The sequence below is a fragment of the Cottoperca gobio genome, chromosome 19 (assembly GCF_900634415.1).
Source record: "Cottoperca gobio chromosome 19, fCotGob3.1, whole genome shotgun sequence".
Taxonomy (NCBI): Eukaryota; Metazoa; Chordata; class Actinopteri; order Perciformes; family Bovichtidae; genus Cottoperca; species Cottoperca gobio.
The window spans coordinates 14,006,975-14,018,816 of NC_041373.1; the positions used below are offsets into that span (position 1 = coordinate 14,006,975).

Consider the following 11,842-nt stretch of genomic DNA (forward strand, 5'->3'; position numbering starts at 1 on the left):
GTTCCTTTAAAAGCCAAAACAGTGTGAACACGGTCATGAGTCCCACAAACCGAAGCCTTTTTATCGATATGGTATCACTCCCTCACCCTCATGATCATAATGTTCTCCAGTAATGCCAGGAACAGCAGGTTGGGTGGGGTTATGCTCGTAACTCTAAGTGACTTTGGACTTACAGCTAGCACAAAGGGCCCAGAGGCAGTTATTGCTCTGCCATAGCACATCTGTTGACTCAGGCAATATGTTCATAAAAGTGTGTACATGTACAGTCGCTGGGGCTTTATACTGAAGATGTCTTCATTTGATTGTTGGGTGAAAAGTTTAAGGATTGGGAATGTTAGAATCTGATGTTCCGTAAAGGCCTCGACGATTGAAATGATGTATTTACATATATAAATGTCCTAAATTCTGTCTATTTACATATATAAGTAAAGAGTTTGACATGCAGATTAAAAACAAGTATTCTGTGTTTCTCAATGTATTAGAATTAAAAGCTTTAGGCCTATTTCTAGTGTGTCTAATGTGTAAGAAAATATCGATACAGTGTCATATTATGCAAAGAAACGCAGAACAATTCAACTTTTTTTCGCAGGCTTTATGCACTCGATGGAGTGTTCTTTATATTGTAATTTCTTGCCGAAATGTTAAATAAAATAAAAATACTTTAACAGCACCAAAAACCTAAATAACTTAGATAGAGTTGTAAACCCATTAGAGAGTGAGAGCAAGTTCTAATCCAGTGTTTTCAAGACATATACATATCATTATTAGTGGTGGAAGTCCCAGATGTACTAAACGGATGTGTTTTTATTTATCGATAAACCAACACCCATTGAAACTAGTGCTTGAACTATCTCACCTTTAGTTAAAACATACCTGTTTTTATCTTTAGGCCTTTTCAACCATTTTCCACTGACGCCCATGATGACGTTGAATTGGAACAAGACTTTAGTTGAGTGTTCGATCAGATATGCATCTGGGATCAAAGGTCAATTTGAGATTATATAATTTGATGTGTGTTGATAGTTTAGTTCTCATTGAACTTTAAAATATTTAGAAAACATTATTTCAGACTTATATTCTTAAAGTGAAGGTTTGTAACACACTTTGATGTTCCAAATGTTTCCAACTTTCATGTCGAGGTCTCGCCAAACTTATTTTCTAACTGTTAAACTGTTTAACGCCAAGATGGTGTTATCTTACATCTTATGACGTCTTTGAATCAAAGGTCACATTTCCCTTCGTCCCTCCCTGTTTTATTGGCTTCTTAGTTTCCGATAAGACAGTTCTAAGTGGATTTAATCACTTTCTGAAGCAACACTTTTTAAACTTTTGTTAGTAATTCTTCTGTGGTGTGTGTGGAGTCATGTCATGTTTTTTATCAGTCCTGTGAAGAAATCGTGTTTGCAGAAGTTCTCCCAGGGTTGAATGGTGAAACTGCCATACATGTATAAAAAGACTGGCAAGGAATCTTTGTCCCTCATATAAGTAACTTATGAAGTCTAAAGCTCAGATGTACAAATAGAAAGAAGCTGAAAATTGTCATGACGACCAACAGTGTTGCATGAATATTAAAGTAAACATATATTGTTTGTCTTTACACTGAGGAAGTACTTTAGTTTTTCGTTCTGTTTCTACGTATTTTCAGCCAGGAAACATGTAGGTGGCGTCACTTGGTGTCACTGTGATGAGTTTGATAACCTCTGTCAGTAAACTCTCCTCGGATTTAAAGCTTCCTGTTTATTTAAAAAGAAAAATCTGGTAGTCTGTCCGCTTGAGTTGACGTGTACTCTTGATGTGGATTGATCCTGGCACACTGCTAATGCAGAACATGAGTTACTTTGTTTATTGTTGTCACTGACTCCTCACTGACAGCGGTCATTGCTTACTCAACTGTGGTTTTTGGTAATAAGGTGGGAGGGATGTGTACTGGTTCAATAAATCATGGGATTTAGAATAAGCGAGAACACTAAACAACAATATTTAAATTAATTAGTGCCAAAATCTGTGTGAAATATGACCCGTCATAAAGGAAATCATCTACGTGTAGAATTTAAGACATTTTCTTGGTATCTATACACTGATGAGCAAAAATACATAATGACAGAAGAACAATAGAAATGTACTGTGTGTATTCATCTGTGTGATAAACAAATGTAACAATAATGTTACATTGCAGTTGCAAGTTTTCCAATGATCTAATGCACCGTGTGGGAAGCTTTGAGTGTTGTTGGTGCAATGTGACCTGACCACAGGTCAAACTACTTATTTTGGTATCTCAAGTAGCACTACATATAAAAAAAATAAAAAAAACAAGTCTGCTTTTTTACACAAAGCTGATTTTCGTCATAATCCAAAACGTCCCTTGAGTGGCGGCTCCGGCCAATGAACCAAGTCAGCTTTGACTTTCAGGTTGCTCTCAAAAAAGCATATCATCACTGGCGCACTTTGTTAGGTTTAAAAGCAATGAGGATGTTATTTTAGCATCTCCTCACGTGTGACTTTAAGAGGGTTTCTGATGATTTATTAAGTGGTTGCTGAGATAATTTCCCACTACGCTTCCCAGAGATCATTTGTCAAACACGCAGCATGGCCAGGTCTTCTTCTCTAGATGCCATATGATGAGGTTGTGTTTATGATGGTCACCCCTGTCTGAGTCTGGACCAGCTTTGTATAGATCTGACACACTTTCTGAAAAAACAAACATGGAGTCATGGAAAGTGGGCTCACCAAGTCTTCTTTTCTGGGCGGGAAATGTACTTTAGCACACCCCGGAGGAGTGGCTAATGATTAAAACTACCAGTGGAAGACACCGGAGCCTAGTCCTATCTGTTGTTCATTCTTGTGGTGAACTATTATCAGTAGGTTATTTTGCAATGGCTCGAGAATTAAAACTCCTCTATGTCCTTTGGCTGGTTGTGGCCTGTCTTGGTAAGTTGCCTCATTTTTTTTATATGAACTTTAAATTCTAAAAATCTTTGTTAGTCGTTGGACGGACTATCCCGTAAACGTTATATTAGAGGGAGATATTCCTGTCTTATAGTCCGTATATATAAATGATGTCTACAATTATCACTGGGTTTTAGGTTTAAATAAAGCGGTAACCCAGAGCAGAGATATTTTCATCACACTGCTTATGTTTAAAAACATTTTCTTTTATTAGATAGTGGTAGAAATAAAGAAGAGTTATGACATTGCATGGCTTATTAAATGTAAATCCGTAAAGTAAAGTGATTTAGACTGGCGGCTGAAACAACGTTCTTACTTTAAATACTTTCTCAAAAGATTAGTTGTTTTCACATTTTATTTCTTTTACCTCAGTTTTGTTTCAAATTTAAAATCCAGGTATCCAGCTAGTAAGAAATCAACAGTTAAAATGAAGGCCCAATTTTCATAATTGCTTCAAGCTTGGCCTAACAACCACACAGAATCAAATGTAAATATTTAACTGCTGTGTTTATGCAGACAATCTGACCTCACCTTATAACCCTCAATGTAACCTTATCTTCTTTTGGAAGTCTATTCCAATAAAGAAAGTGTCTTTGTTCCCATTATATCCTCCAGTCTGGTTAATGCTTTACATGTTTGAAGCCTAAAAGAGCTTTGAGTGAGCTTCACGTGCAGACGTAGCACCTGTTATTTTTGGGCCTCATGAATAGACATAATTAGTGTGAACGACTACATTTTGCATTTGTTTTGTATCCAATTTGCGTACTTAAAAATGTAAATACATATACCAACGTGTATGGTATGGCTTTGATATGTTGTCATCAAGGCATTTCCTTACGTCTTCGGTTATAGATGTGACATCTTGCCCGAAAATCCCTTATCCTTAGTTTGGATGTAATTTAGAGTCGACTCTTTTGGTCACACACTAATTAACTGTTGTAAATGTGTCACTAAACTGAGACTTTCGTATTTGAGTGCTTTAATTTCTTCTAAATCCCTGTTCATACATCATACGGCAAATACGTCTAGGATATTGTTTTTATAGTAAAAAAAAGAACAATATGTCTCAGCTACAATGTATGCATCGGATAGTGTCACCAGTCTAAGTTAGTGACACTAATTTAGGGATCCAATGATTATATTAACTTTGATAACAATGAAGCCACAACACTCAGACTTTTACACAGTTAACAGCTGGACTTTCCCCAGGCTATCTGTATAAAATAGGTCAGGGCCACGCCTAGTTCACCACCCTACTACTCATAAACTGTAATTCTTCATGCTATGATTAGTCCTTTTTTATCTCAAGGTAAAGACAAAGCTTTGCCTGTAAACCCATAATTCAAGCTGCTGTATCATAAAGCTCTACATAATTCTATCACGGCATATTATCCTGATTTGCTGGCTGGTATTGGCTTTTGTTAATAATTTGATGGAGTTAAGGCTACACCTGTATTCCATACTATCTCTAAAATAAACTTCATTCAACTTCCACTCCTGAAACGCCTGAAGCAACTACAGCTAATCCAGCTTCCACTACTGTACCGCCTGAAGCAACTACAACTAATCCAGTTACCACTCCTGAAAAGCCTGACACAACTACAGCTATTCCAGTTGTCACTACTGTACCGCCTGAAGCAACTACAACTAATCCAGTTACCACTCCTGAAAAGCCTGACACAACTACAGCTAATCCAGTTACCACTCCTGAAAAGCCTGACGCAACTACAGCTAATCCAGTTACCACTCCTGAAAAGCCTGACACAACTACAGCTAATCCAGTTACCACTCCTGAAAAGCCTGACACAACTACAGCTAATCCAGTTACCACTCCTGAAAAGCCTGACACAACTACAGCTAATCCAGTTACCACTCCTGAAAAGCCTGACACAACTACAGCTAATCCAGTTACCACTCCTGAAAAGCCTGACACAACTACAGCTAATCCAGTTACCACTCCTGAAAAGCCTGACACAACTACAGCTAATCCAGTTACCACTCCTGAAAAGCCTGACACAACTACAGCTAATCCAGTTACCACTCCTGAAAAGCCTGACGCAACTACAGCTAATCCAGTTACCACTCCTGAAAAGCCTGACACAACTACAACTAATCCAGTTACCACTCCTGAAAAGCCTGACGCAACTACAGCTAATCCAGTTACCACTCCTGAAAAGCCTGACACAACTACAGCTAATCCAGTTACCACTCCTGAAAAGCCTTCAACAACGAACCTTCCAGGTAATTCCACATGAGTCCAAAAAACAAATTTTCTCTGTTTCCAAGATGTCCTTGGTCTTAAACTATCACATAATCCTGTAAACGCTTATGTTGTCGTGTGCATGTTTTTCCCCCCTTCTTTTGCCTTTAAAGGCCCTTGTGAGAAAAACCTATGTGGCGACGAGAGCACCTGTGAACCTCGTGTCAATCAAACCTATATTTGCTTATGTTTGGATGGTGATGACTACAATTATGAAAGCAACAGATGTGAGAGTGGTGAGTATCTGTTTGTGTACCACCACTATCTACAACAAGTTATAATTTGTTTGTTTTTTACGACTAGGGGTTTTCCAGGACTTTGTCTTGGACAGTAACATTGACTGCTTGAAGTCTTGTTGTTACTGTGAGCCTACCAGACAAGCATAGCTGTTATGCTAGCTGTCTTTATGCTATGAGAGTGGCTTTGTCTTGACATCTAACTGTCGGGAAGAATGTGAATAAGCATATTTCCCAAATTGTTGAACTATTCTTTTAAATAAATGGTTATGATAGGAGTGTCTATACAACTTTCCTAAGATGATATTTTCCTATTTTAGCCAAAGTTTTCCCTGGATTACTCAACGTTCCTGGAATAAAATACGTGGAAAGCATGTCTCAGAAGACATCACCAGAATTTCACAATGCTGAGAAAGCAATTAATAAACAGGTAAGGAATAAGTTCTCTCCTCTTTTTATGTGATTTTATTCTTTTCATTTTTGGAATGAAGCTCTTTCATATTATGAACTCTCATTATTTTTATGTTGTGTTTTTTTAATATCCCTCATCTACTTTGCCAGGAGTGATACATATATTTATCCGTGATATTTCATTACATTTAGTTTCCCAGCAGAACCTACAGCTAACTGTGGCTGTTGCGGTATATCGGGTGCAACAGCCAATATTATAAACTAGCTGTATCATAGAGGAATTAACAAATAATGAATAATTCGTAGCACGTTTGATGTTTTTGGTGAAAACATATCCTGAAGAACTGTGTGTGGAGTTCAGTGACGACAGAGATAGTTAATTTAACTCACCTGTGCAACATCTAGGTACTAAACATGATGCGTGTGTGCTATGTTACTACACAGTATCTATCAATCCAAGAGGGGAAATGATCCAAAGGGACTCTGCATTACCAATCACATGATGGCCTTAACAAAATATATTTTCTTCTTCTCCAAAACACAGATGTTCCTTGCTTTTAAAGGTTTCCCTGATTACACTGGATCTAAAGTGTTGGCACTCACGTAAGTCAAAGAGTGTCTATCAATCTAGAACCATGCTTCCTCCAGTACACTTGCAGCATATTGCACTTATTACCTGCAGAGTATAATCATTAAGTGTGATTTTTGTCTGTATACAGTGAGGCCGTTGAGAAAGGCAAAGCTTTGTTAACGTCAGACAAAGGGATCGTTGCAGATGTACAGATCATCTACAGTGCAAGTTCTGTCATCAACACAGAAATAATTACAGGAACAATACAAAACGCCACTACTTGTAATGATTGCGTACTGAAAGGTTCAAGTTTCGAAGGTAAGTTTATCTATCAAGTATGTATACTGTAGGTCAGTTCTTTATCTAGTTTGATGGTGATATTTATCTAAAGAACATTCAAACCAGACATAGATTTGTTTTCAGGTACAACATAATTGATGAGTTTTCTTCTGCAGCCCTGTTTGAAATGAATTCAATAAGTATTATGTCAAATATAGAAGAATTTGAAACAAACAAAAAAGAATCCTTTACAAATGATTTGATATGTTACAATCAAACATTTGTAATATCTGTAATATTTACACTCACTTTTTTGCCACAGTGATAATTTCACTTACTTTTCTTTGTGTTTCTGTTAGATAGTACTGTAACATAGTGATGTTTACTGTTTTCCTGCGCTGCAATTCATATGTAATTACTTAAATAAATTACAGACAAAGAGTGTTTTTACAAACTCTCTCTATCTATCTATCTATCTATCTCTCTCTATCTATCTATCTATCCATCTATCTATCTATCTATCTATCTATCTATCTATCTATCTATCTATCTATCTATATATCTATCTATCTATCTATCTATCTATCTATCTATCTATCTATCTATCTATCTATCTATCTATCTATCTATCTATCTATATATCTATCTATCTATCTATCTATCTATCTATCTATCCATCTATCTATCTATCTATCTATCTATCTATCTATCTATCTATCTATCTATATCTATCTATCTATCTATCTATCTATCTATCTATATATCTATCTATCTATCTATCTATCTATATATCTATCTATCTATCTATCTATCTATCTATCTATCTATCTATATATCTATCTATCTATCGATCATATCTATCTATCTATCTATCTATCTATATATCTATCTATCTATATCTATCTCGATCCTATCTATCTATCGATCTATCTATCTATCTATCGATCTATCTATCTATCTATCTATCTATCTATCTCTCTATCTCTATCTATCTATCTATATATCTATCTATCTATCTATCTATCTATCTATCTATCTATCTCTCTCTCTCTCATCTCTCTATCTATCTATCCATCCATCCATCTATCTATCTATCTATCTATCTATCTCTATCTATCTATCTATCTATCTATCTATCTATCTTATCTATATATCTATCTATCTATCTCTTCGCTCTCTATCTATCTATCTATCTATCTATCTATCTATCTATCTATCTATCTATCTATCTATCTATCTCTCTCTCTCTATCTTATCTATCTATCTATCTATCCTATCTATCTATCTCTCTCTCTCTCTCTCTCTCTCTCTATCTATCTATCCATCCATCCATCTATCTCATCTATCTATCTATCTATCTATCTATCTATCTATCTATCTATCTATCTATCTATCTATCTATCTATCTATCTCTCTCTCTCTCTCTCTCTCTCTCTCTCTCTCTCTCCTCTCTCTCTCTCTCTCTCTCTCTCTCTCTATCTATCTACTGTACATTGTTCTTCCAAGAATCTACCATGCTTGTACAGACATTATTGAAAGATTATTTCCGGGACTAAATGTTGTTGTGGCAGCGATCGTGCTTTTCATTTTGGTGCTTGTTGCCTGTGAATCCTCATATTCCTTGCCAAGAAGTTTTTGTTTTTAATCCAATAGGTATGTTTAACAGCAGACATAGTGGCCTATCATTATTTAACACATGCTAAAACATTACCATGCACACTTTAGCTGTCTATTGTAGTGCCAATCCTCTCGTCAGATAGGCTAGAGGTAAGAAGACTTTTAGGCCAAACTTCTAAAACGTTTTAGCATTTTAAAATACTGCCAAAGACCTGGTGTTAAAATGTGATTACACATGTATTTATGTGCCCTCTGTCGTTGCCATAGACTGTATATAAAGGTCATTGCACATGTAGTGATCTTTGTACAGTGAGTATCATTCAGCCGATGAGTGATAATGTCTTACTGATAATGGTCATTTTTAACTGCTCTTAGAATACTCTATATTTCAGACCACGGTTCATATCATGTAGTTATTTTTTATTTTGTACAATTGTACTTATTTTATTTAGGTGTACTGACCCTATCTTCTTTTCTTTCCTTCATTTATAGCTTCATCCATGTGTAATAACTATGGCTGTGAAACTAATTCCACAACATGCAAAGTGAAAGATGGAACTTATTCCTGTATCTGTTTGGAAAATCACATTACAACAGTCTTCAGTGGCAAAATATGCATCGGTAAGGGCATTTAGTGAGTGGGAGAGAACTAGTTGTGTGTGTGTGTGTGTGTGTGTGTGTGTGTGTGTGTGTGTGTGTGTGTGTGTGTGTGTGTGTGTGTGTGTGTGTGTGTGTGTGTGTGTGTTATAATAACCTTCTTTATCTAAACTACAAACTACCTCAACCGTTTATCTACTTCTACAGCTTGTCCCAACGGTCAAAAAGCTGATGGATCCACAAAGTGTGTCGAGTGAGTGTTTAAATGTCATATGATGTTCTAAAAATGTGTATTTATCTAGTTATCTACAAAATTATATTTTAACAACATTTCATACAAATCGTGAGGAGGGAGAAGCTGAGAGCCTCCGTAAAACAAGACCTGCATTTGTCGAGTGCTTGGCTTTAAATGGAATCCTAAAATCAATTCTTCTTCTTGTCTTTCAGCTGTCCATTTGGTTATTCTGGTTTAAACTGCCAGGAATGTGAGTATACACAGCATGTGTTTGACAGTAAAGGCAAAAGAAGCAACAACAAACAATTACATATTGACAATATTTATCAAACAATAAACATAAGAAATTCCTATTTGAATTCAAAATTGTTGACAGCACACATAAACAAAATCAGTTATGCTACTTTATGAGAGATGGTAAGGCTATAGATTGATACAAATCTCCCGCATTGCAGTGAATATACTTCCCCAAATCATGTTCATAACTACTGGCAAGTGCAATACATATATGTTCTGGTGGAAACATAATCCTGCTGAATCATATCAACACATTAGACATAGAGATTCATTTAATATCAAAGTAAAAACATGCTTTAAGATACTGTGCACTATTCCCATGCTAATAGATGGCAAGGAAACAAGTGTGTAAGCCTTCAATGATATTTTTGAGATGCTGACTAAATTGCTGGCAATTTATCCGATTTTGTGCAGCTCGCTCCACATGAGACCTGCAAACAGACTGTTTGTTTCATAAGAAAGTTGTTATTAAAGTCGTTTTAAATAGCATAGCCTTGTCATTGATGTCCTTGTCTTTGTGTTTTGTTAGCATGGAAGCTGGCGCTGATAGTCGTCAGCTCCATACTCGGGGGACTGCTGCTCATCACGCTCATTCTTCTGTCTTTAGTGGCACTCAGGTGAGCCTCTCATTCATTCCCTCACCCACCTCTGCCATGTTTCTCTCTCACTTACGGTACACATTAACCTTTATGTGCCATCCGATTAATTATAAACCTTTTTTATTGTGACAAGGTGGTGTTTTTAACCTGCCATTTTATTTAAGACACACACATAGAAAAATATATTTATTACTGCAATGAAGACTATAATGCAGAAAAAAAGATATTGTTACAATAGACAGTAATGAATACTTTTGTTTTATCCTGTCAGATCCTCAAAGAAGAGCTCCAAGGAGGACAAAAATGCGGACTTTGGGAAGCCTTACGTCAGCCATCCTCCTGCCAAGGCACCATTTGTTAACAGCAGCGTAGCCCACAGCCAAGCAGCCCCGCTTCATAGGCCAGCCAACGGCCTGCCAGCCTTTGCCAATGCTGGGGTGCCTCGGATCCCACGGGCCACATCCAACTGGGACAACGGGAGTAACCTGGAGATGACTCCGAGCAACAGCCGGCAAAACCTGATCCCTGGTGGGAAGAACTCGGTGAGCATGCCTCTGTGTGTGTGCTTGACGTACAAAGAGGAGAGAAGTGGGAGGGTAGTATGGGCGGAAAAAGAAGTATAAAGTGTAAAAACTATTTCCTTAAAGCAGTGGGGTCCGTGACAGTTTTCAGATACATTCATTTAAATGATCCTGTTTCTTAAAAAAGAAAAAAGGTTCAATGAAGTTTCAAGGTTCAAGTTCAATGAATAGCATAATATTTTAAGACATTTCTCTTGATTTGTTTTTCAAATAACAAAGACTTTTACAAGAGACATTCATTAAGGGGTCCCTGATTTATTCTCTATCTTGTAAGGCGTTCTTGACTGAAAACAAGTTGAGAACCTCTGCCTTAAAGGGATTTAGATCATGAAACAGAAAAAGCTAAAGTAGAAAGCTGAGCACAAAAGAAAGGAAATTATTCTGCAGGTTAATATTACAGAACATCTGGGATGTACATGCTTGGTTTTGCAATTATTTATTGAATAAATTCTCTTTTCATTGTAGCGGCTCTACGATGACCATGATGACATGACTCCATATGCTCAGGCTCGACCCCAGAGCAACCTCTATGCTCAGGCTCGCCCTAACAACAACCCCTACGCCCAGAATCGACCTCAGAACAACCCGTATACTCAGAGCCAAGGCCACAGCAACCCTTACATGCATGACGATGCAAAACGGTATAATTAATAAGGAAGCACGAAAGGTTAATCCTACAGTGACATTTACCCAGATTAAAAACGTAGTCGTGTTTCTTTTGGGAACACCTCAAAATTTTCCTTTTTCTTTTTTCCCCCAGATAACTTTATTACTTAATATCCCATTATGGTAAGAGTTGTATAAAGAGAAGCACAAGGGTTTGTCTTGTGCAATGGCTGAGGAAATGTGCATTACTGGGACCTCTATTCTAACTATAAGCTGTTATAAATCAGTCTTTCCCAGACTTATCTTTGTAAAAGTTTGGGATGTGAGATACACTGTAGGTATTTTCAAAGATTTCTCAATATCATGTATTGTCATTAAATAGAAATATTACTCTCTTAAGAATGTCTATTTGTCTAATGGCATTGAAACTCACAATGTTCAATGTCATTCTGTTGTCTCGCTCGTCCATGAATTTACAAGTAATAATTTAGCTTGAGAAATATGTTATGTTTATGATAAGTCATCATTTTCTGTTTAAGTACGGGTTTCTTTTGTTCGAATAGGATTTGGTGAGTTATTCCTCCATATTAGGGCATGTTGGATCCCT

The 11,842-nt window shown here is 36.7% G+C and overlaps 1 protein-coding gene across 1 annotated transcript; it reads left to right on the forward strand.

Moving 5' to 3' along the window:
- Window positions 1-2,857: 2,857 nt before the first annotated feature.
- Window positions 2,858-11,378, forward strand: LOC115024860 (mucin-13-like). Its single transcript, XM_029456721.1, has 12 exons — window positions 2,858-2,928; window positions 4,459-5,187; window positions 5,320-5,442; window positions 5,763-5,872; window positions 6,398-6,456; window positions 6,573-6,742; window positions 8,813-8,941; window positions 9,125-9,170; window positions 9,365-9,402; window positions 9,979-10,066; window positions 10,320-10,590; window positions 11,095-11,378. Exons 1-12 carry the CDS (start codon window positions 2,874-2,876, stop codon window positions 11,278-11,280), a joined length of 2,004 nt encoding a protein of 667 aa, XP_029312581.1. The 5' UTR covers window positions 2,858-2,873; the 3' UTR covers window positions 11,281-11,378.
- The last annotated feature ends 464 nt before the right edge of the window (window positions 11,379-11,842 follow it).